Source organism: Desmodus rotundus, chromosome 8, assembly GCF_022682495.2.
Source record: "Desmodus rotundus isolate HL8 chromosome 8, HLdesRot8A.1, whole genome shotgun sequence".
In the NCBI taxonomy this organism is placed as follows: domain Eukaryota; kingdom Metazoa; phylum Chordata; class Mammalia; order Chiroptera; family Phyllostomidae; genus Desmodus; species Desmodus rotundus.
Window position 1 is genome coordinate 56,278,045 of NC_071394.1, and position 26,850 is coordinate 56,304,894.

Here is a 26,850-nt window from a genome sequence, read left to right on the forward strand (position 1 = left end):
CTGAAAAGCAAAAAACCTGTTCTAACTTTGACAATTCAAAAAATATCACACACGCATACACACACAGCCACACACACACCTACTATCTTGTAAGCTCTTTGAAGGCAGGGATTGTGTCTTCCTCATTACTTTGTTTTCTAATGTCTGGTACATGGGATACATTTAATTGAATATATACCCTCATGGGAAGAAGCAATAACCTCCACTTACAGGCTGGCATTCAGGGCAGAATTCAGGGACATTTAGCATCATAAATGGGTTAAAGTTAAGAACACAATTTTCATCTCATGTGTATTTTTTAAATCAAAAGTGAAAGTTAAGGAAAATAATGATATTCCTTTTTGACCTATTTTATTTTTCTAATGATTTTTTGATATTTATAACTACTACTTAAATGAATATATTAATGAACAGTGCTGAATATCTTAAAGTATATATTTTAAGGGAAAGTAGTGGTTTTTATCTTAGTCTGTAAAAATAGTGAACAAGCTATTGTAATGGTATTCAAAATACAAAACATAAAATATTACATATTTTATTTTTCCACTCCATTTTTATTTTCTTATAATGACTACATTCATTTACATTCAGTCAACAAATGCCTATCTGTTTCTCTATCTGTTCATCCATTTACCTATCTACCTACCTATTTTTCACACCCTTTGAGGCAGGGTGGGATTATATAAAGGGACTTAATTCATATTCCTTAACAGGAAGGAGTTTTGTAGTAGGTAAGTAAATAATACCAATAAAATTGAATAAAATGCAGGCTAAATGACAGTAACAAACATGTCTTGTAGCAGTATATGGCTGTGTCCCTTGTCAGTATTTTATTCACAAAGTGTCACACATTCTTAGGAAGGAGAGATCACTGTGGCCTATCAAGAATATGAAGCCTAGTTTATGTGCAGAATTTTAAAACTTGTGCCTGAATTTATCTCATGATATAGAAAAATATCCTGATTTGTCTATGCTAAACAAATAAAAAATATAAAATATGATCAGGAAATCAAAAGGAGCACAAAGACAGTTGACTTCTTATATGAAATATTTATTCTAGCCTTGACTTCATAATGTTGCTTGTATAATGATGTCTATAAATGAACTGTGTACTTTGGTGTTATATCAGCAGAGAGTAGTAAACTGAGCCATGTTCTTGTGTAAAATCAAGTAACTAATTCGCATATATGTTCATTCAAGAAATGTTTGTTCTTTTATGTATTTAATCATATACATGTTTATTCATGCCTTTGTCTTAGTTCAGGCTGTTCTAACAAGTTACCATAGACTGGGTAACTTAAAGAACAATTATTTCTCACAGTTCTGGAAGCTGGAAGTCCAGAACCATGGCATTAGTATGGTGGGGTTCTGGTAAGAGCCCTTTTCTGGGTTGCAGACAACTGGCCTCTTCTATATCCTCTGGCCTCTTATAAGGGCACTAATCCCATTCATGAGATCTCCACCTTCAGGATTTTATTACCTTCCAAAGGCCTTACCTCTAAATACTATCACATTAAGAGTAAGTTTTCGACATATAAATTTGCGAGGTGGGGAGGAGCACAAACATCTGTCCATAATACTTCCTATCCATTGGAGTGATCCAGACCCTGATGGTATGACGTTAACATACACAGGCACTTGTCTTCAGAATGCTAGTAGTGTAGAAAAGCTCTCCATTTCTGGACTTTGAACTAATTTGTATGTGCATATATAATGACCTTTCTGTCTGAAATTCATGCTCAGATTCCAGATAAGAAACACCCAAAGCAAAAGTTCACTTAGATCAAAGCAAGATAACTGTAAGAGCTGTGAGATCTTCTTTTGGTCAATATCAATATTTGACCATAAAGAATCATCTTTAAATGACATATATCATGTCTTGAAGGAATGAACATATCAATGAAAAACCATATGCCATGGAATAGGGAGAGGTAATTAGTAAAGCATATCTCCTTAGTCACAATTTTTACTCTGTAGGGTGATCATGATTTTCAGTGAGAATTTGCCTCATTGTGAGGAATCTTAAATACTTATTAATTCATGCTGTGTTATGATCCCGGGCACAGATAGCTTAAATCAATACATTGCATCAAAGGAAAAAACATATCTGTATATACACTATCCATACAAAGAATTCCTGAAAATGATAGGTAACTAAGTGGCTTGAAAGAGTTAACCTCATTACCTACAGGATTTTCAAATATAATTTATTTATGTGGGGAAACTCTAGTGACAGAAAATACTTATTTCTTTTCATTGAGTTTACCACTTAATCTATAAATGCAAACCATGTTAAAGGATGCTTGAAAAAAATTAACTTGAAGGCCAACATTAGCCTCCCAAACTACAGGAAGGCGCTCAAAAGACAATAAGAGTAAAATTTCATTATAGAGACTCCAAGTGCGTTTTTTAAAAAACATATAGCCTTTCCAACTAAAATGATGAATGCTGTCCTGATTCTAATTGACAAGTGTTATATATAAAAGAGCTCCTGCCTTCGTTCTTATCAAAACTGTGGGGATTTCCAATGATGGGATGATATTATGTGGGTGGGAACATCTCAAAAGAATAGAGAACTTATCAGTATTTACTTAGGTTCTATTACATTCAGAGCCATAAAAGCAACTACACTCATAAATTTATAGCCAGCCAAGGATATTGCCTCTTCCCCAAAGAGGCTGGATATTAAAGGAGTGGAGTGAATGAGCTCAAATCATGAAGTGGTTTCAATATTGGAACAGTTTTCCTCCTTCATATTTCAACTTGTGGCCAGTAGTTATGAGGAACCCTGGCTGGTGAACAATGGGGGTTTGGACACAAAAAACAATCTTAACCATTCTTTCTTATAAGTTCTATTTTATTTTTCTTTAACAATTAGTAGTTAATAATATCTACCCTTTAGAGAACTGTAACTGTGGACTAATGATCATAATACTTTCTTGAATAGATGTTTTTACAATTTCAAATTTGTAGATAAAGAAACCAGTGGTTCATAGAAGTTAGGAATCTTGCCCAAAAATCATATAGCTGAGACAAGACTTAAGCTCAGGTCTTTCTGATTCTGCAGCAGATTCTGCATTAGATCCCTATTTCTACTGTAACAAATTACCACAAACTGTACGGCTCGAAATAACAGTTTCATTGTCTTAAAGTTCTGGAGGTCAGAAGTCCCAAATGGGTCTCAATGGGCCAAATTAAAGGTGTCAGCAGAGCTGCATTCCTCTGGAGACTTGGGAGATAATTTATTCCCTTACCGTTTCCAGCTTCTACTATCTTCCTCCTTCCATCTTCCATTTTCCAAGTCAACAATCCCATCACTCTGACTTCAGTTTCTGTCTTCATATCTTCTTTTATGGCTCTTCTGATTCCTTGTTCCATATTTTAAGGATCCTTTTGATTATACTGGGGCCACCCAGATTATTCAGGATAATCTTCCTAGTTTAAGATCCTTAACTTCATCCTGTCTGCAAAGTCATTTTGGCCATTAAAAGCAATATATTCACAGCTTCCAAGGGTTAGCACATCTCTGGAAAGCCATTATTAAGTAAACATAATATAGTTGTGTCTTTTTAAATTAACATTTTGATATAAAATTTATAAGACCAAAATTATAATCGGTAAGATTAACAATCACTACTGTAGTAGTATAATATAATAGAAGTAGCTTTAAATCCAGAAAAAATTTGCTCCATCATTTACTGATGTCAGATAAATCTCTCAGTGCCATTTCTTTAGCATTGGTATGGTGGGAAATTATACCAAATTTTAATCCTCAGAACAAATGGAAGCATATTTAAACACATTTGGTAGGTGTTTAACAAATGCTTCTCTTTCACTTTTAGAAAAGAACAAAAAGGAGGCAGATTAATAGTACATGTTCCACTCAAATATCACAAATACCGTCTGACAATAAACTCACAAAAACTGTTATTTTAAAAATATGTTAAATGTTCCATAGCCCTTTTTTTAAATTTAACTAATGGTATTCTGTTGTTCAATATTCTCTTTATTTCCCTCTGGTATTCAATGCCCGCTTTCCACCCCCTTCCCCTGAAAATGTTAAATGAGCATTTGAATTAATTATTAACCTAATGATTTTTCTCATTCCATTTTAGGTACTTAATTTTGTAAGATGCAGTTTTCTGTATTGTTTGTTGTTCTTATTTGTGTACAAGTAGTAGTTTATGGGAAATGAATCCTGGGTAAATCTTTTAAAAATCATTTTTTTCAAATAGTTCACAATCCCATGTTATAGGAGAGTTATAATAAAAAAAATGCCACCTCTGCCTCATCACTTCCTTATTCTCATCACATTCTTAGGGGTAACTCCTAACTGTTGGTTTTTAATTTTTTTTTTTGGACTGCTACTCTGTAATTCTTGATTGCATGCTTGTCAACCTTAAAACACTATCATTGACTCCTACATTGAAAGTTGAGATTCTGTTCCACTTTCTTGTCCTGCCTCTCTGTTCAGTACTTGACATTGATATTTTTAGTTTTGTTTTTCTACTGATTAATTTTATAACTTAAAATAGTATAGTTAAAAGTTTATTTCTTTTTCTCAACAAGTGTATACTCTTCACTTTCTAAGACAAGCCATTAATATTTCTACTCATTTCCTCAATGTTCCCTTCCTCCTCTGGCTTACTTTTGGTAAGCTAAACTTTCACTTCTGTGTTGTCAAGCTTGTTTATATTTATATTCTCTCTATAACCACCACCAAGTCTTCCTTTTTAAAATATGTTGACTCTAAAAGTTGGAAACATGTAGGCAGTGTTGGCACTTCACAAATATTGTCTAATGGTGAGTCATGCCACGTGCTGTGTTTTGGACATAGATCCACCTGAGGAAAACTCAGACACACTTGCAAAAAAAGTTCATCATGTTCAAATGAATTCTCTTTATTTTTGTTTACTTTTTAACTCAGTTGCTTCAAATCATTTCAAATTTATCTTTGCTTTCTATCTGGGCCTTTACTTTTCAATACATGTTTGTTTTTATCTTAAAATTTGAAGTTGTGTTTCTTTTTGTTTCCTGCTCTAAAATTGATATTACCCTATCCTCATCTCCCTCCACCCCACCCAAGTCTTAGGCTGTATCAGATTTTTTTTTCCCTCTGGAATCTTCTTTTGTGGAGCTGCACATATTTTTGAAAAATCTCACAACCCACAATGTCCCAAAATTTCAAAAGGATATGACTGTGTGCCATTTTTCACTCATTATCATGGGATCCCTGTTGGCTTGTTCAATTCTGAAATTTATATGCTGCTTTAGTTTGGGATATTTTTTAATTTTTCTTTAAAGATTTCTTCTTTTCCATTTTTAAAATTGATTTGAGAGAGAGAGAGAGAGAGAGAGAGAGAGGATTCAGGGGAGGAGAGAGAGAGGCAGGCAGATAGACAGACATGGATTGTTGTTTCACTTATTGATGCACTTATTGGTTGATTTTTGTATGTGCCCTGACCGAGGATTATACCTACACCCTCGGTATATTGGAATCATGCTCTAACCAAGTGAGGTACCCAGCCAGGGCCTCCCCATTTTTTGTTTTCATTTTCTTATTCTCCTTTCTATTAGCTGGACCTCGTAGATAAGTTTTAATTGTCTTTTGTTTCATATTCTTATTCTCTTTCTATTTTTGGTCTTTATATAAGAAATGTTTTCATTGCTTATGTTCTAGACTTCTGGTGCATTTTATGTTTTGATTATTATAAATTTAACATCTTTGTAGTTGTATAAGTATTTCAATTTTTATTTCTCTATTTTTAATGCTATAAGTATACCATACATACATAATATCAAATAAAATATTATTTCAAGGTTGTCTTGGCTATACTCACTGTTTTGAATATGTATAAATGTTTAGAATGAACTTATTAATATTTATTAAAAATCATCTTGGATTTTCATTAGAAACGCTGTAACTTTATTAATTTAAAAAGAGTAAAAACCTTGATTTATGGAATCACGTAATTCATGAACATGATATATCCTTCTGTTGATTGATATCTTCAAATTGGGGACATTCTGCATGACAGCAATATATACACATGTAGTTTAATAAATACATTACAGTTTTATAGAAAACCACAGTTTTAAAGAAAAACAAACACCTCTATTTTCTTTACTCTGAGGTGAAGCATAAGCTGTGTTAGCTATTGCTTCATAAAAAATTCTGCATAACAAATAAAACATAAAATGATCAGTGGCTTATTAAGGCTTTATTATTTTAACACTTCCAGGGGTATAATATGGCTGATCCAGGCAAAGTTTCCCCAGACTAATGTTACCACAAAACAGTCAAAGTGCCAGGGGAGTCTCTGCCCCTTGGTCAAGATGGTGGCAGGGGGAGGTTCTTACAATGAGCACACCAAAAGCTAGATACATGAATGGACAGGGTCTGAGTGCAAGCAGAAAGCTAGAGATATGAATAGGTAGGGTCGAAGCAAACTAAAAGCTAGAAAGATGAATGGATAAGGCCCAATCATGCTGAAAGCTAGGAAGATGAATGGATAGGACCATGAATATACCAAAAGCTATAAAAAGATAATTAGATTGAGGAAAAAAAAAATCCCTCTCCTCTCTATCCCTATAAGAAATGCAGGCTTGAGCAGGAAGCTTGAGATGGCCTTTGAGATGGGAATCCATCATTCTCCCAGGTTGTGTGGAACCTGAATAAACCTGTTTCCTTTTGCATCAGCACCTGCCTCACCAGTTTGGCTTTTTGTGGCAATAGGCAGCCAAATCTCGTTTTTGTTTGGTAACAGCTTTGGTGACCCAGATGGGACCATGTGGACCTTGGTATGTCCTAGAGGGCTTGGGCTCAGGTCCCAGCTGCCTGTGTCAGGCTAACCCTGAGAGTGGGACTGTGGGGATTTCCCAGTCTCAGGGAGTTTTCCTGCATTTCTGCTGAGGCGTTAGCTGCTCAAGATGCCTGGGTGGTGAAAGGAAATGGGTCTTGGAAGGAGATGGACTCCAAGACTGGGGAAACAAACCAACATGAACACCAGGAGTCCTGTATTGCTACCATTTGGGCCTGTGTGCCACTGGGGACTGGTTAGAGCATTTGGGCCTTTGTGCCACTGAGGTTTGGTTAGGACCATCTGGGCCTTCATGCACTGGTGTCTGGACAGGACTACATGTAATATTAGTTGGCAGGAGATGAGACATTAAGACTTGATCAAGAGCACTCATTCAGAATAATGCAACTGCAGATTCCAGTTTTGTTCCCACTTTGTCTGGGGTCTTTTCATGGTTATGATTTTGGGTTTGTACTTCAGTGCCATTCAGAGTTGCTCTGTTTTGAATCCTGAAAAGAGCCCACTGCTGAATTTTAACAGATTGGTCCAAGTACAGCTTTTATCCAATGTCTAAGAAGTAATTGATTTTCTATTATAACACTACTTGGCTTATGTTTACTTAGACTATGGGGGAAAATGACTCCTAAATGATTCCCTAATTACTACACCATCATGCAGTAGGAGTTATTTTACCAAAGGACAGGGAAATGGAGTGAAATCCCTTATGTCCAGGTGTTTATATCTTTATACAACAAGGATTTGGCAAGGAAAGGGAACCACTTAATGATACAGAGAACAGAAGTGGCTTCAAAATCCTTCCCTGAAGGTAAGACACAGGAACAAAAGGAAAATGAAGAAATGAGTCTCTTTAATGCCCTGAACCCAGGGGATGCAGTTTTAGCATAGGATGCTTCTAGATACCCCTGAAATAGGGCCCAGAGGGGCAACAACCCCATCTCTGTATGACAAAGAAATGATCTCCCCCTCCAAGACATGGCAGGGCACCCAATTTGACCAGGGAACATCCCTATCCAGAGCAGGACAATTCCCTTTGAGGCAATAGCCTGTAGGTGGAATAAACCAGGACAGCCAGCCTGCTGGTTACTATGGGACCTATAGTCCATTTTCTACTTCATATTTTCTGAATTGAAAGAATTCCAATCCCTCATATAGGGATGATTCTCAGAAAATGGCAGATCTTATTACCTACATTTTTGCCATTCATCATCCAAACTGCGCAGATGTACAAGCTCTTCTTAACATCCTGCTTTCAGTATATAAAAGGCAGCTAGTTATAAGTGAGGCAAATAAAGAGGCTCATCACCTCCATCAGGAGAACCCCAAAGGGGCCCCCAGCCCAGCTGGGGCAATTCCCTTTACAGAGCCCACTGGAACCTGAATAGTGGGATCTAGGCTTCCTAGAACATTACAAATGATGCATATTGGAAGAGCTTAAGAAAGGGGTACCTAAATGAGAGAGCCTGAATATGATATAAGCCCTTCAACAAAAAACAAATGAAGATCCTTCTGCATTTTTCGAGAGGATCTAGAAGGCCTATTGAAAGCACACTGATGCTGACCCACAGGCACCAGAAAATGTCTGGATGGTGAACATGACATTTATTGGGCAAAGTGCCCTGGATGTTAGAAGGAAGCTCCAATATTTAGATAGGACATTGGGGATGAATCCCTCCCAGTTGGTATACTTAACTTTTAAAATCTACCATGCCTGGGAATCAAGGAAATTAAAACAGGCCACGGTTTGCTTGGAAAAAATGTGTGGAAACCAGAAGGAGAGGCAGGAGTCAAAAGGAAAAGGGAAGGACCCAAAATACCCATTAGGTGCAAATCAATGTGCCTATTGCAAAGAGGAAAGCCATTGGAGAAAGGACTGTCCAGAACTCAAAAATAAAAATGAAAAAGGATAAAAACCCTTGCCAAGAAATGCTAGAAAGGAAAAATAAGTGTGATGATGAATAAGGAGGCTCAGGGGCTTCCCTAGACACCCCCAAGCTATTATTATTTCCCCACAGGAACTCTGGGGACAATTAAGAGTGGGTGACAAACTAATTGATTTTCTCATAGATAAGCAAGCTAAATACAAAACTATCCAAGAAAAGTTTAGCTGCAGTAACAGTTACTGGAGTAACAGGAAATTTACAAAAACAGGTATTCCTTCATCCTCTAGAATGCCAGCTTGGAAATCAAAAACTTAAATGCATGATTTTCTTTACATACCAGACTGCCCCATTTCCATTGGTAGGCCGATATTTACTTTGTAAATTGCATGCACAAATAACTTTTGCTCTTGAGAAGCAGCAATTATGTGTAGAAGTCCTGCTGGAACATGCTCTCCAGTTCAAGGCATTCCTGACATTCCCAGAAGGATCTGGAAATGAACTCTTCCCACCCAAGATCTATGATCAGGTCAGTCAAGCCGTTTGGGTCAACAGAACCCCAGCAGTTAACATCCAACTTGTAAAAATTAATCTAAAAGAATGGGCATGGATCCCATGGAAGGAACAATACCCCTTAAAAAAGAAGTCTTTAGAGGGAATTCAACCAGTATTATAGTTCTTAAAATTAGGATTAATTAAGCCATGCCAGTATCCTTATAACACTACTATTTTGCCAGTCACAAAGACTCACTCTAATGAATATCGATTTGTACAGGACCGTAGGACCATAAATGACATTGTCCAGAACATACATCCTATGGTGCCTAACCCTCATACATTACAGCCCATGGTGCCTGTGGATAGCAAATGGTTTACAGCCCTACACTTGATGGATGCCTTTTTCTGTATCCTGATGGATAAGCAGGCTCAACTATTATTTGTTTTTGAATGGCAAGACCCAGAAGTTAAAGCCATGCACCAATACTGCTGGACTGTGCTGCCACAGGATTTAAGAACTCTCTGATCATATTTGGGGAAATATTAGCAAAACATTTAAATGATAGTCTATTGAAATCGGGAGTTCTTTTACAATATGTAGATGACTTCTGAAAACTAGCAATTCTTATGAGGACTGTTTGCTCCATCACACCATCACAGCCCTAAATCATTTCACAAAAAGAATATATAATCACCCTGGCTGGTGTAGCTCAGTGGATTGAGAGCCAGCCTGTGAACCAAAGGGTCACCAGTTGAATTCTCAGTCAGGGCACAAGCCTGGGTTGCAGGCCAGGTCCCCAGTAGGGAGAGTGTGAGAGGCAACCACACATTGATATTTCTCTCCCTCTCTTTCTCCTTCCCTTCCCCTCTCTCTAAAAATAAATAAGTAAAGTCTTTAAAAAAAGAATATATGAAATATTGTCTCACAAGGCCCAGATTTACAAACTGGAGGTGGTATACCTGGAATTCTAACTGAAAGAGAACACATGGATCTTAATGGCTAATCAAAAACAAGCCATTGATAAAAATCCCAGAGAACCAAAGGCAACTTTGTGAATTCTTAGGTATTATAGGTTTCTGCCAAATTTGGATTCCAACCTTTGACCTTACAGCAAAACCATCGTATAATTCTTTGAAAGTACTAGACTCTGAAACTTTTGAATGGACAAGAGACTGTCAGGTGGTATTTGACACTTTGAAGGAAAACTAGTTTTGGCTCCCACACTAGGATTTTCCAATTTACAGAAACCTTTCAAATTATACATTTATGTGAGGCAAGGGATTGGACTGGGGGTACTAATCCAGACACTGGGAAGTACCCCTCAACCCATAGCCTATCTCTCAAAGAAATTGGATCACACAACAAAGGGCTGGCCGCCATGCCCATGGTCAGTAGCTGGTACCTGTAACATCTTGCAGGATGCAGAGAAATTCACTCTGGGGCAGCCTACTATGGTATTTGTACCACACCAGGTCCCAACTCTAGTGGAACAAAAAGGAAGGTGTTAGCTGATGGCAGGGTGCATGGGGAAATGTGAGGCCATTTTATCAGATAACACAAGTGTTACCTTATAGACTACCACTACCACTACTCTACCACCCTACTCCTGGACTCAGGGAGGCTCAAACCTCCAGCATGATTGCTTGGAAATCATTGACCAAGTTTATTCCAGCAGACTGGTTCTATTTGACCAGCCACTGACAGAACCTAACTAAGAATTATATATAGATGGGAGCATCTTCATGGAGAATAGTCAGTGATGAGCCAGGTACACAGTAGTCACCATAGACAAGGTAATAGAAGCCCAAGCTCTTGCCATAGGAACCTCAGCACAAAAGGCTGAACCGATAGCCCTCACCAGAGCCTTAGAATTATCCCAGGGAAAGAATGTTAACATCTACACTGACTGTCAATATGCCTTCATGGTAGTCCATGCCCATGAGGCAAATATGGAAAGAAAGAGAGCTTTTAATCTCAAGGAATAAAGACATCAAACACAAAAAAGAAATTTTACAATTGCCAGAGGCAGTGAATCTACCAACCCAGGTAACCATAATGCACTACCCAGAACACCAGAAGAATGGTTCCCAAACAAGCCAGGGAAACCGAACTGCTGATAAAGCACCTAGACAAGCCACCTGAGGGCTGCCAATTCTTGAGTCCTTGAATCTCCATCTGGACTTGGGAGAATTTAAACCCCATTACAGAGATCGAGCTGAGAAATGGGCCCATGAATGGGTATTTTTAAATAATGGCCCTAATTCTATATGGAAGATCAATACTCATGGTATAATCTTACTCCCTGAAGCTCCTGTATCCCATCCTCAAACACCTACATGAAGGGAACCATTATGGAAGGACTGCTTTTATGGACCTCGTTAGACCACACTTAAATAGCCTCACTTGCAAAGGACCACACAGAGGATTATCTGAGCCTGTTTCAGTTATGCGCCAATAACAATCCTAAGACAAAACATGCCCCAACGGAAAAAGGAACATAATATAAAGGGATAAACCCATTTTGAGATTGTCAAGTTCACTTCACACAAACACCTAAAACCAGATGAAACTTTAAGTTCTTATCAGTTTTTGTGGACACTTTTTCTAGATTGGTAGCGGCATACCCCACTAGAACTGAAAAAATGACTAAAATAGCAAAGCTTCTACTTAAAAAATAATCCCTAGGTTTGGACTTCCTCACAGCATTGAAAGAGACAATGGACCCCTGTTCACTTCAGAAATCTCCCAGAAGATAGGACAGGCACTACAGATTCAGTGGAAATTACATGCATCTTGGAGACCTCAATCTACAGAAAAGGCTAAGAAAATGAACCACAAAATAAAGAAGACCCTGGTGAATATGCCAGGAACACATTTGAAATGGGACCAGGCACTTCCTATTGCCTTGCTCCGAATTAGGATAGCACCCCAAAGCAGGCTTGAATTAAACACTTTTGAAATAGTTTACGGGTGACCCTTCTAAGTTTCTGTTTTAAGAACACCCTCTTTAGATTTAGGGCATGAATAAAAAATTAAGCAACATGTACAACATCTAAAGCAAACACTAACAATTCTGCAAAAGTTTGCTCATTGCAGGTCCATATTCCTGTCTAAAGAGCCCTTACACCTCTTCCAGACAGGAAACTGAGTCTTGCTGAAGACCTGGAAGACTCAAGGCTCTGAACAGCAGTTAGCTGAGCAATGGGCCAGTGCCTATGGCATACTGCTGACAACACTCTTCCCTAAACCTCAGTGGAATCAAGCCTTGGGTCCACTACACATGAATAAAATGGGTGCTGCCTGAGGAGAACTCAGATTTTCCTGCTGCCGTTGATACTGCAAGGGAAAGCTGGACCTGCACTCCTGAAGGAAATTTAAAATTTCTCTTTCAGAAAGGAATAGCGGCTCCCAAAGTTCTTCCCAAAGATTTTAAAAGTTCCCAAAGTTCACTTTGAAAATCTGCAACACTGTCTCTTGAAATATGAAGCAGTCTACCATCTCTGCTTGTTCAGCAGGGCAATCCTTGAGACACTGCATATGTCACCTTCCAGAGACAACACTTCCCCCTCGCATAAAGGCTATCCTCCATTCCTGACCTCCCCTTTCTTTGTTTGATAGTAAGGATCTCTGGACCTGGAGATAGGTAAGACTGCATCCTTTGCCTGCAGTAGATAACTATAGAAGAATGAGACCTTCATCCATTTACCCTTTTAAGACTACAAGGGTCCAGATTTTGAAGGGCAGATAGTTATTGTGAAACAGTCAGAGCACCATGGGAGTCTCTGCCTATTGGCCAAGATGACAGCAGGGATGGATTCTTACACTCAGCACACCAAAAGCTGTAAATATGAATGGATAGGCTGAGTGGGCATGGAAAACTAGAAAGATGAATGGATAGGGTCTGAGGGTGCCAAAAGCTAGAGAGATGAAGGCATAGGACCTCAAGTACTCCAAAAGCTAGAAAGATCATTGGATAAGGAAAAAATCCCTACCATCCCTATCCTTATAAGAACTGCAGGCTTCAGCAGAAGGATTGAGATGGCCTTTGAGATGGGAGTCTATCATTTCCCATGTTGTGCTGCACTTGAATAAACCTATTTCCTTTGTATCAGCACCTGCCTCACAAGTTTGGCTTTTTATGATGACAGGCAGCCTCAGTTTTTGTTTGGTAACACTAGGGCTACACTGCAGGCTTTGGACTGGGTTTCAGGTTTGAGGTCCAGGCTGAAGAAGTAACAGGCAGGGTGGCATACTATTTTTTGTAGCAGATAACAGGTGCACAAGAAAAAAAACCAAGCAAAGCAAACAAAGTTTCTGTTGCATCCTGTCCAGTAACATTATATTAGTCAAAGCAATTTTATGGTCAAACCCACCCTGAGTGAGAAGGGGAAGTATATTTCACCCATAGTGGGAGGCTTTGTGAAATTACATACTTCAGGGTATGGATGTATAACCCTAAAATAAGACATTGGATAATTGGGATAATAATCTAATTTATATCAGTAGAAAAGTATATAAATATGAGTAGTTTTAATGTACATGAATTTTGGTTTGGTTTGCCATTATCAGAAACTACAAGTGCTTTTTTAAAGTTATTCTTATAAAATTAAAAAGGTTACTCATTTACTCATTAGTGTCATGTAATGAGTGTCATAGTGGTGAAAGTCAGAGGTGAAAAGACTTCAGTCTTTCTCATGAATGTAAGATCTGTATTTCAAAATGTTAATGGATATTCCTCAGGCACCTTATTCTCACTATGCAGCAGTCTTGTCATTAATTCTTAATTTACCCTAATCCTCTGCCCCCTTAATTTCCTGTCATCAGTTCTCTCTTCTTTCTCATTCTTATATCAAACAGGTGAACAGAGCCTGTAAGTTCCAACTCAATGTAAGTTCCAACTTTCAAATCCCTTCACTCAATTTTTATACCATTAGAAGTTTCATCTTTTACTAAGAGGCTTCCTTCTCAGACATTTGGAATAGGTAGCACCCTAAGAAGAGATATCTGAGAGTCCCTTAACTGTCAGGCCCTGGCTCCCCAAAGCCCTTTACAGTCCGCTGTCAGTGTTTCCTCTCCTACAGAAACATCCAGCTTCTGTCTCCTCTCCCCGCCACCACGCAAACTAATGGAATGCTGACTTCAAAACCGTCCTCTCTTCTAGATGATTCTCTCTCTACCTTGGCTATCATCCACTATTCTGCACTCAGTGACCCCCTACTCACCTTCCCCAGCCAGTTCAGGTGTCACTGTGCTCTCAGGCCTCGTCTGGCCAGCATGCAGGGTCTTCTGTGATTCTCACAACATTTTACCCAAATATCCATGAAAGAATTTCCTTCTTGAATTCTTCACTTTTGATTATTACAGTATTTTTAAAAACCCTTATAAAAACCACATGACATATATAGTGTAAATAAGAAAATAAAGTCTGTAGTAACTACTGTTCTTCTTTGCTTAAGAGAACACAGTTAATATTTTGGTATTTTTTAAGGTCACTTAATTTATTTAACATTATGGCATAGGCATTTTTCAATTACATTCTTTTATAAAAAATAGTTTAGCTATTTCTCTCTCACCGTAGATTGTTCATTCCTTCTGGAGCATCTGCTCTCCGTCTACACCCTGTTTCCAGTGAACAGTGCAATGTCTGGCAAATAGGAAGCATTTAATTAATAGTTTTGTGAATATTAAATGAAATGGGAATATATTAAGTCCAAAGAATTCAATGAACCAAATAAAGTGTAACTATAGTCAATGATAAATTTCAAAAAGTGAAATTTACAAATGTCAGGGCCTCTTGTTATGTTAAATATTATTTTTTTGGAATTCTGTCATTGGGACAAGGCAATAGTTAATAATAGTAATTCTGTGTTAATCCTATTTTCCACTGTCTTAACCTTTGGAAATTATTTGCATTAAGGAATCTAGCCACACAAGGCTGTAAATATTGATCAAATAATGCCAGGCAGCTTTAGTGCTGGTAAGAGATACAAAGGGTTAAGTCATTCTAGTTCTTTTTTTTTTAGATTTCTTCTTTAAAGACATGTAACTTCTTTGTCTGATCTCCTTATGGTCCTTGTCACAACTGTATGGCTTTTAATCACTCATACGTTCAGTGAATTACTGCACTGCTGGAACCTTAATAATGTTCTAGTTTGTTTGGATGATCTTCCTGATAAAGTCCTAGCAATCTTTCAGTATAATGGGAAGACAATCAAAATAAAAAATGCTCTAAGAGTTCAGGTGTTAGGGCATGCCATTATTTTTCATATGGTGCAAGGATACTGAAATACTGACTTTCATGCTTTTGATTGAGTTTGTGATGAAATCCAAGAAAAATTGAAAATTTGAATTATTCTACTGCCAGTAGGAACTGTATATCATGAACAGAAAGCAGGCATATGTAAGCAACTCTTGTATCATGATTTCAAAAGTGTCAGATTGTCCTTGTTTTGTGTGAATTTCTGTAGTCTGTCTAAACAATTAATTCATTATATAGTTTTTTTATATTTGCAGTCACTACATGGAATTTTACAATAACATCAAATGTTATCCTCAGTGCACGCTGTTTGAATTTTTAATAAAAATGACTTGCATTGAGAGTGTTTCAGATTTTTCAAGGTGCTTTCCATTCAGTGATCTCATTTGGATTAGTAGCCCTCTTAAGTAAGCAGTGGAATTGTTATAACTCTCCACTTGTCCCATTCTTTCTGCCTCCTTCTCTCTTATTTTTTCCCTTTATCTTTTTCTTTTTTTTAAGGAAGGCAATTTGGCGTAGGGAAGGAAAGCAGAATATGAATTCAGGTGTTTAATTCCATCTTTGCCACACTGAATTACTTTGACATTGGCGGATCACTTTTGTTTCTATGTACCTTGGTTTTCTAATGGGCAAAATAAGAATAATGCTGACATATAGTTCTCAAAGTTTTTAGGATTAAGTCATGTGAAATATGGGGGAAAGGAGAAGAAACCAAATATAATGGGAAGTGGACAATGGAAAAAGAACTGATTTTGGACTCACTGCTTCTAACTGGGTACTTAGATTGAATTATTTAACTTTCCTGAACTTCATTTTCCTCATGTGTAAAATTGCCTAATAATTCATATCTTGTGAAGTTGATGAATAGAAAAAATAAGCTAACAAGGTACTTATTCAAACATAGGTCCTGAAACATAGCATTGTGTATTCTGTCACAAGTATTTTCTCTTCTTCTCTCTCTCCTAACCATCCCTCTTTCTTCCCACCTTCTTCTTCTTCTACCTCAACTGCATATGCAGAGAAGATGGGGCACATGATCGCAAAATCTTGAGATTTAATAATCTAAAATTTAGCACTGGGACTCTTTAAAAAATTGTAAGTTCTAATGAGGCAGGGGACAGGAATCCAAGCCCCCAGCCTCATCTTTTGAGTGAAGACCACTTACTCTCATGCTCTGGAACCTGCACTGAATCCTGAAATTTTGGTGTGGCAGAATCTGAAAACCATTGATGTAGCTCAACACTCTCATTTTACAGATGGGGAAACTGAAATTGAGAGAAGTTGAGAGACTGGTCCAAACTTGCATAACTGGTGAGCTAATGCTGGAACTCAGTTGTTTTTTGCCTTTTCCTTAGTTTTCCCCTTACTAAGTGAAGATACAGAGTGCAGATATCTCTAGTTAAGAGATCTTTCCTGAAGGATATTATAGTCTATTTGTGGAGATGGAATTCTGATGTAAAAGATGAGGAAATGTAAAGTAGCATGACATAGCTCTGAAATGGTTGGAGTAGGTAAATACTTCAAGAAATGAAGAACACAGAGCATGATTGTCTTTTGGTGATGGACACTGCAGACTCTGTGAGGCATGGGATTTATGTTTGCTCATTGTAATTTTATCCCTGGTATGTACAGGAATGCCTGACCTCCAACAGGGGATTAATATTTGCATTTCTGAATGAATGAGTGAATGAGTGAATGGCTTAATGGCATAGATAATGAATCACATTTATAAGAAGGGCAAGGATTTATATAATCAGGGTGTTTAAACTGTGGATTGCTCGCTCTTCCTTATTGGGTGATGAAATAAATTTAGTGAATCATGACTTACATACAGAAACTTACAATGTCATGAAACTTATTATGTCATGAAAATTGTTTAGGTTTACAAGTGATATTGACATAAAACACACTTCTATAATTACACTTATGTGTGTACTTAGTCACAATTTAAAATGTATGCCTCACTGTAGGTCATGGTTTTCAGACAAGGGAATACTAAGTCTTCAGGAAGGCATGTGATACTTTGTGGAAGAATAGTGACTTTAAATGTTCAGGAGTGAAAAGAATAGAGAAATCAAAGAGAAGTTTATCCAGAGGAAGAGGAATCCATTGGGTTCTTCAGTTATTGAAGACTCATTGGTTATCCTCTTTGCCTTCTTTTGCCTCCATCCTCCACTCTAAAGGAATTAACCAAACTACACTTTAGGAAAGACTAGAGATTCATCTGTCATGAATGGATAAATTGGTTTGGAACTCAGGATCAGGAAAGAGGACTGTGCAAAAGAGGCAGCACAGAGTCAGGAAGTTGTGGCCTTGACTGGTGACAACTGGTAGAGAAACAGATCCTTGGCAGGATGAGGGCAGAATGAGGTTAAAAAAAGTTGAGCAGATAATGAAATGAGCCCAAATAGTGAACAATTTCTTTGAACTACTGTCTGAGGAAAAAAAAATCAAGTAAAAGAAAAGTAAGATAATCAAGTTATGAAAAGGGTTTTGAAATGATAGGAAGGAGGTGAGAAACTTTGTGGTCAATTATGGAGACTCAAAAGAAAAGTCCCCTTGACACATACTTGAAATGAATCTAAAGAAGGCAACATAACTATAAAGAGATGACCTTAGAAGGGTAAAATTGTCCACTACACTAATATCACTTAAGAATTTAGATAACTTTGAGCATTACCCATACATCATGTAAATTAGAAAGTTAGAAAGAAGATGTGTATTGAATGAAAAATTTGGATTTGCCCCAAATCCAAATATCCTTAAAACTAGTTAATATGAATGTGATAATGATGAAACAAGTTCAGGAGCTGGACAGAAGTGTAATTTTAAAAGATTGAGCTGTGGTTGGTATGGCTCAGTGGATAGAGTGCCTGCCTGAGGACCAAAGGGTCACCTGTTCGATTCCCAGTGAGGGCACATGCCTGGGTTGCCAGCCAGGTTAGGTCCCCAGCAGGGTGTGGGCGAGAGGCAATCACACGTTGATATTTCTCACCTTCTCTTTCTCCCTCCCTTCTCCTCTAAAATCTAAAAAATAAAGTTGAAATGTTTTCACATAAGTTGAGCCTTTCTTTTTAGTTCAAGTGTATCTGCTATTCAGAGGAGATTCAAAAGTCAAGAATTATAAATAATTATGACAAATAAAAACTCATTGCTTAAGTAATTTATTTAGAAAAGGAAACTAAAGAATGCCCCTTTGTTGTTTATTAAAGGAGAGCTATGATGGCATTATAGATGTCCCAGGAACACCTGTGTATGTGAGTTTGCAGAATTAAGAGAGAACATGCACTAAATGTGTTTGTGTGTGTGTATTGTGTGTTTGTGTGCATGTAATAAAACTGTCTCTAGGCATTGTCAGGTACAAAGGTCCATCATTTAAGCCTCAAAACTAAATAAACATGTGAGGTTATGATTATTTTATTGAGCTTTCTTACTTTATGACCTACTAATGGCTCATGGCTCAGTGATATAGATGAGCACTGGAAACCTGCAGCTTCAGTGAGTTTTTTGTTATTTATTCACTATTGTTTTTATTTTAAAGTGTCATGATGAAGATGCCCAGTTCCCAGTGTTATTTTTCATTTGCAATAAACCATAGAAATACAATATTTATTGTAGAGAAGGAACTAAATATATATGTTACGTGTATATAACTGGCAATTTGTGACTTGCTAATTTACTTTCAATTTCTAATACAAACTGTTGAACTTCTGAGTTTGAGTGTATGTCTCACTATCAGCTTCACTGTCAGGCTTAGGTTGCTTTTTACACTTGTTAGACTGAACTTACTGGCAAAATTAACATGTTTATTTGGTTTAGCATTTATGAGGAGGTAACATAATGAAGGACAATTTTGAAAATGCATTTTTATATCTACTGTAATTTATGCATGTCATATTTTATTGAGAATTCAGGAAGCAGGAATTCCTTTCTGTGTAACCTTCTGTGGGAGATTTTGGGCAATTTGTTCCCCAAGTAAGAGGGCCTGGAGAGGCAGTGCACCCCAGTTCAGTCTTTCCCAAATGTGCCAACCAGAAGGATCCCTTCACCTCCTCTGGGGTTTGGGAGAAAAATAGGTGATATTAGGTCAGGAGAGAACACCTGTTCCACAGAAAGACACATCAGGAGAAAAGGGTAAGTGCGCCCTCCAAGGTATTGCTATTTATAATATTTATGAGTAGATTGCTTTAAATTAAGCATAAATGTTTTTAATTTTATTTTTCAGTTATAGTTTGCATTCAGTATTGCTTTGTATTAGCATAAACATTTTATTTAATGTAGTGGTTGATAATTTGTCTGTTATCTATTTCAAAATAAAATTAAAGACTTAGTATTTAGCTTTAGAATGAATTATACCCCCCCAATCTACTTGTTTTATAAACACCTTGTCAGTTTTACTGATAGCATCTATACTGGAGTTCGTTGAGTGAAAAGGAAACATTTGCCACTGTAGGTTCAAGATTCTTAAACACTTTCTGTTTACAGATTATCCTAAAACTGAAAAGGAAATCCTTGGACTTGATTCATGTGTGTGTTTTGTGATGTCATAGCCTACCCTTGAATTTTGAAAGGATTCTTAGGTTAATTTTTCTTAACCATAGACTTTTAGTACTAAAATATTTATTAAAATCACACTATGGATAAAGAAATACATACTATTGTCTGTTGGACTGTGTATACTTAGAATCAAATCCTTCAAGTTTTTTTATATGGACAGAAGTTGAAGAACAGTTAATTTTTGGACCAAATTTTGAAACACATGTACAGGGAGCTGAAAGGCAATGGACTTTTAAGCTGGACAAAAACACCTGTTCTCTGAGTATATAAATGTTATAAATAAAATCTATGTCCAAGTGAAATGAAACCAAAATTAAGGGTTTATTATTCTGCCAGACCTTGCATTTATTTGCATTACTATTTGAATCATTATAAAAATTAAAACAAATTCTCATGATTCATGAGCTTATGTAAATACATTTTCAAATTCAAATGATTCTGGGGTCAGACGATGAAAGTCTTTTAAGGGAACTTGTGGATAGAAAAGCTTTAATAATACTTTCACAGGCATTTCAAGTCCTAAAACTTCTCATTACATGGATTCCAAAATCCAAGTGTTGTACAGTGAAAATTTTTAACAACAATGTTTTGTACAGTGAAGATAGTAAATTTTATAGCAAAGTTAAGAGCTAGATGTTAAGCTCAAGAACACAGAAGCTATGAGTCCACTCTAAAAATGTTTAAAGTGGCTTGCTAGACTCATGTCCCCAATATGATGTGGTGACTTGAGAATGCATTTGTGTCAGGTAGAGTTAGGTTAGAATCTTGGTCTTGTCAGTAGTATGTGTTCTTGCTGAAGTTACTGTACCTTTGTGAGTCTCAGTTGTCTCATTTATAAAAGTGGGGACAATAGCACACCACCCATAGTGTCTGGTTAGGATTCAGTGAGGAAAGGGCTTTGCAGAATGCCTGTCACAGAATTGGCTCTTGGTATTGGTGAAGCACAGTCTTCCCTTCTGTCAAATATGACTCTCTAAATCGTCCCTAAGATGGTTATTAGAACCACTGTGGTAATCTCACCTAAGTTATATAAATGTAGAACACCTGAAACTAATGTAATTGAATATCAACTATACTTCAGAAAATTAAGTTAAAAAAAAAGAAGGTAGCCCAGGCTGGTGTAGCTCTTGGTTAAAGTGTCATCCCTAACTGAAAAATTACAGTTCCATTTCCACTCAGGACACATACCTAGGTTGCAGGTACGATTCTTCCGCAACCCCCACACCCTGCTTCTGGTGGGTAGGATCCCCTATCTGGGCACGTGTGGGAGGCAACTAATGAATGTTTTCCTCTCACATCGTGTTTCTCTCTCCCTTCCTCTCTTTCTAAAAAGCAATGAAAAAATGTCCTTTGGTGAAGATGAAAAGAAAAGTAAAGGTAGATTGGTGTCTTAGATTTATATCTCCCAGCTTTACTTGCAAATGAAGAGAAATGATTGTTTTACCTAAAGAAATAGAAATAATTGTCCTAAAAAAGTCAACAGATTCATGTACCTAAAAAATGGGCTGTGTTTGGTGCAAGTCAATGCTTTTATTTCTTGCATATTTTGCTGACACAATTTTCAATGCACGATTTTCAAATGCAGAGTGTGTGGAAACAGCTACTCTTCCTCAGGAGAGGGTTGTGTTTTAGTCGCCTCTGCTGTGGAGACAGTCCTGCCACCTCCTATTCTGGAGATGTACTTATACAATAACCTAAAGATAGTATTTCAAAAGTTGTCAGAAATTCAGCAAGTTTTTTTCCCCTCTTGAAAGCAGGGGGGTGGGGGTGACAACATTGTATGATGATTTAAGCAATTCTTTAATATTGTTAAAAAAATAACTACATTTCTGTTTAGTTCATAATCCATATGGAATGTCTGAATTTTCCTCTGCCTTTGTAAAAAGCATATGAATCTTTTGTTTATAGTTTCAGACTAATAATAATAACTCACTTTACTGGGTAATTTACAAATGCTAGTCTCTACACTAAGCAGTTCAAATGTATTAGCATAGTTACTCCTCAGTGATGTCTATAGATAGTATTCTATTTTTAAACATAGGGAAATGGAGGCAAAAATATTTTAGGTACATTTCCCCAAAGTTATGTTACTAGTAGCTGTTGGAGCCAGGATTTGGACTTTGGGAGACTGTCTTCAGAACTGTCCACTGAGGCTCAGTAATAACCAGAGATGAACCCAGCCTACAGAGTCACACCGGGACTGCGTTTATGAGGGCCTGCCGTGACTGTGTGTGTTTTATATAAAGAAACATGCTCTGTATGACTATTTATGTGCTGAATGAACATTTTGTTTATTAGAGACTGGACAACAAGAGAGACTATGAAGTACGTTCCACATTTGTTTACCGTGGATGTGAATGAACATTTTACAGTCAGCTGAAAAAAATGACGATAACGTTCTTTTCAATTTCAAAATTTTAGATTTTTGAGTGTTTACATAAGACTTTTGTTTTGGAAAAAATCCTGTACAATTTTAAAGCAATGCAATCCTTTTGAGTGCATGCTTGACTGCCTAATAAATAATATTTTGCTTACATATGAGGACATTTTTAGTTTATTAATCTAAATTATAAAAATGTTTATACAGAATTAATTATAAAACAAAGCTTTAACAGGCTAACTGGAAAGTATCCAATATGTGCAGTGAAATTAAATCCAAATTGGGGAAAAATAATCCTCACTTTGAGCAAGACACAGCAGCCTGATTGCACGTGTGTGTGGCGATGATGGAACCTTGCGTGTTTAATTTTGAAAGTGCCAAACCCCACAGCTGGACTGCACTTTGATAAGCAGCTACAGGTCTTCTATCTGATTTTCAGTTTTACATTAATTTTTTTTATCAGTGAACCAAAGGTTAATGATAAAGATAACATTTAGAATGAAACAAAATTCAGCCACCATGATTAATTTCTTCTTATTAAAGTTTGACGTCCGAATACTATTTTGCCTTATATCTCCTGAATGTTGCCAGAAAATATAGGGGAAGTAGTTCATAGTTTTACATGTATTACGCAAGTAAGTAAAGGACTCAGTTGCCAGTCCTAGTAATGGCCTTGAATTAGTAACTTCATTTCTCTGGGGCTTTCCGTCTCATCAGAGGATCAGATTAGGTCACTGGTTTTCAAAAAGTGCTCTGCTAAGTGCTGCAGGTTGGGAGTGCTTTCATCTCCCCACAGTTCGGACTTTGCATTTTGTCTATTGGTACATGTTTGAAATTTGTTTGGAAGATACTTCCATAAGGTAAAGATTACATAGGGGCTAATTTCCATCTGGAAGTCCTCCCCCATTAACATTTTATTGTCCATTTCTTCTTTCCTAATTCCCAGGCTAGAATCAGACACAAATCACCACTGCCTTACATTCCAGATTTTTCGTGGAATACTCATTTGCCCATTTTTACCAATCATAATTTTATTTGTTTTTCAAGGTCCAATTCTATGGCCATCTCTTTGACAAATAATAGATTTCTTTTTTTATTAACTAAAGGATGGTTTTATTGGGTATAATTGACATGTGACATCACATTAGCTTAGGTGCACAACATACAATTCAATGGTTGTATATACTGCAGAATGGTCACCACAGTAAGTCTAGTGAACACCTGTCACCACACAGTTACAACATTTAATTTTCTTGTGGCGAGAGCTTCTAAGATCTACTTTCTTAGCAACTTTCAAAGATGCCATACAGTGTTATAAATCTATCATTTTACTTTTCATTTATTGTTTTAATCTTTATTGTATATTTTCCACTACCATTTAGTCTCCTTATACCCTCTTCCCCTCAGCAATCACCACACTGCTGTCCATGAGTCCTTTTTCCTTTTTGCTCAGGCCCTCCATCCCCTGACCTCCCCTTCGCCCCAGCTGTCATCCTTCTCTCCACCTATGAAACTCTCCTTCCTTGGAATTTCAGTACGAATATGTGAGCATCATTTAGGAGGCACTTACTTACCTGCTCTTCATTCTGTCATGGCTCTAGGCATATGAAGTTGCCATCTCTAATTCCTACAGGGCCTAGCAAGATAGGGATGATTGGAAGATAAAGATGGGACTATAAAGTGTTCCCTGAAGGCACATATTCCATCAACAGGGGACAGAGCCTTACCAGGGATCCTGGAGACTACACACAGGGCAGTTTACAGCCAATTGCACCAAATGCTGTTTCCATAAAAATTGTAACATTCAACTTTCTTGTGTGACATTTTTAACATTTGGAAGCATTCAAAAAAATAAGAATGCCAGAACAACAATGAAAATGTGTGGTGGTCACTTCACACTACCTCTGGACTGCACATCCCCTCAGGCGAACACAGTCTACTCACTTGTGCCTTTGGTCACCAAAATTTAGTGAGCATTGCTGGAAATGTTCAGACAACCTTTTTATATAAACTTGCAGAAAGTCATGATAAAACCAATGCAAACTTGACTTTCAAGAGCAATGTGAGAATGTCCTCAAGATAATGACATTGTAAGTGGATCAGCTTTAACGATAGAAACTTTGACTCTCAGTTGTATCTCCACATGATGCTTTGCAGCATAATATAAATTTCTTCTAGAGCAAATGGGAGATTAAGGGACATTTCACAGTTCTCCCTGTAGCTGTATAAGAGGCAGACAATTAATTAGCCAGTTGCCTAGAAAAAAATCAAAAGTCTCATCTGGAAATTTAGGAGGATTACAATGTGACCTTCTTGTGCTCGTTTTGAAAAAGATAGTTTATACTAGGGTCTGTTTTTTATTTTTAAATTGCTATCCTGCGTAACTTTATTACCTACTAAATATACTAGAATGCTGATAAATTTATATTCTTTTAAACATTGCTCTGTTAATGATCACACTCCTTATTCCCATCTAAAACCTGTTTGCATTTTAAACTATACAAACACAGTTTGATACACTTCTATTTTAATTCTTTATATAACAGTGATAGTGTTTAAAACAGATTTATATCACCATTTTATTATTTTCCTAGTTGAAGTAATTCCCAATTTAGCTTTTCATATCTAGTTAAACTTTTAATCTAATCCCTTCTTCTGTTTATGACTAGACAACGAGCGCTCAGGAGTGATGATCGGTCAGTTCTGAACTCAATGCTGCGTGAACTGAACATGCACAGGCATCACAAAATCAAGTTTGAAATGATGTATTTATTATAAAATGATAGCTTTTCCCTTATGAGGAAATGAATTGTTTATCATGTTATGTTTTACTAAGATAAATTTAAAAAGTTGATTATGTTTCTAAAATTGTGTTGATTTAAATAGTTATTCATTTATTTCAAGTGTATCAAAGAATTTTTCCCATTTTCATCTTAAGTCAATGAAGAGAAGTTCACTTTCTGTTTCCAACACAAATGGAGATGTGTAAGTGGCGTGGATGGCTCAGACAGAGCTTGTAGGACTCAGCACCTTTTCTTTTTAACAGTCCTGCTTACAAAGTCAGCAGAGAAAGTTCTTAATGAAGAACCAGCCACCTATCGTGCCTAGGAAAGTTTCTGGCTCCTGCCACACGGAGGCCAGTGGGTCTGCCCTTTCTTTACTTAGCCTTTGTTACACTGCCCCCTGCTTCTCTCACTGAGTAGTCTCGGAGTCTAAATTGTTCAGTTTACTCATTTTACTTTCTCCCTAAAAAAGTATACAGTCTGTGTAACTATTCTCTGAAGTTCAATGTCATTGATCTGAAAGTGTTCTTCTTTAATGATAGGTCTTGTCTCTTTAAAATTAAAGAGAATGATAGCATTTAAATAGAAAGTAGGCACTGTTTTTAAAACCATGTATGTACCAGATAATTTCCCTTAGAAATTTATAATAATATCCGTTGCAAGATTAAACAGGCTAATCGTAAGATCTTAATAAGTCTTATTAGTTATAGTGGCTTACAACTATGATCCCTGTGTTACTATACTTGGTCAGTAATAATTACCAGCATTGGTGAATAAGTCACCTCTTAGAATATTTTTTAATACAGATGACACTTTCATATAAATTATTAAAATTCAAAAATAAAGTTAAGAAGATTCAAATTAATGAAGTCAAGTGAATAGCTACTTTTCAGAATGTAAATTTTTACTCTTTTAATAAAATGAAATTTTAGAAAATTAACAATATTCTTTTTCTTTGTCCCAGTATATCATTGTAAGAAAGTATTCATTCTTAAGTAAATAAGAATTTTATCTTATCATTTCTTAAAATATAAATTATTAGAAAAATATTAAATGATTAAATAGGATTAAGTAAAATGGTTAACTATATTATTTTTTATCTTTATTATGAGTATTAAGCAGCCATAAAAATTGATGATATTTGTTTATTTTATTTTTTAAAAAACTTTTTAGAGAGGGGAAGGGAGGGAGTGAGAGAGGGAGAGAAGCTTCAATGTGCCAGAGAAACATCCATCGATTGCCTCTGGCACGCCCCCAACCGGGGAACCTGGCCTTCAACTCAGGCATGTGCCCTGACTTGGAATTGAACCAATGACCTTTTGGTTTACAGTATGACACTCATCCCACTGAGCCACACCAGTCAAAGCAACAACTGATGTTTATTAATAACATGGAAAAAATGCACACAGGTTGATGTTAAGTGAAAAGAACAGGGTATACAAATATATAACGCATATGCTCATAGTTATGGAAACATTTCTCTGAGTCCAGAGCCTGAATATGCCAATGCATGAAGCTTTAAGCCATCTCAGGACCTTCTCTAGAATTCTCTTGGTCAACCTCTTTGCCTGCTTACTCCTCCTTCAGGTTCCAGATTAAATGTTGCTTTCTGAGGAAAGCATTTTCTTATTATCCTCATGGTCACTTCAGACCAGGTATGTCTTCCAGTTATATGTT

The 26,850-nt window shown here is 36.8% G+C and overlaps 1 protein-coding gene across 4 annotated transcripts in view; it reads left to right on the top strand.

The window, feature by feature from the left end:
- HNF4G (hepatocyte nuclear factor 4 gamma) overlaps positions 1 to 26,850 on the top strand; it is a 116,443-nt gene that overhangs the window by 39,651 nt on the left and 49,942 nt on the right. For 2 of the 4 annotated variants that reach the window (XM_045186175.3, XM_045186172.3), the window contains exon 3: positions 16,710 to 16,764. The exons of the other annotated variants lie outside the window; for them this stretch is intronic. Coding sequence is in view for 1 of the 2 variants with exons in the window: in XM_045186172.3 (XP_045042107.2) it covers positions 16,710 to 16,764 (55 nt within the window). In the remaining variant the exon portion in view is untranslated. The remainder of the gene's footprint in view (positions 1 to 16,709; positions 16,765 to 26,850) is intronic. 4 annotated transcript variants of the gene reach the window in all.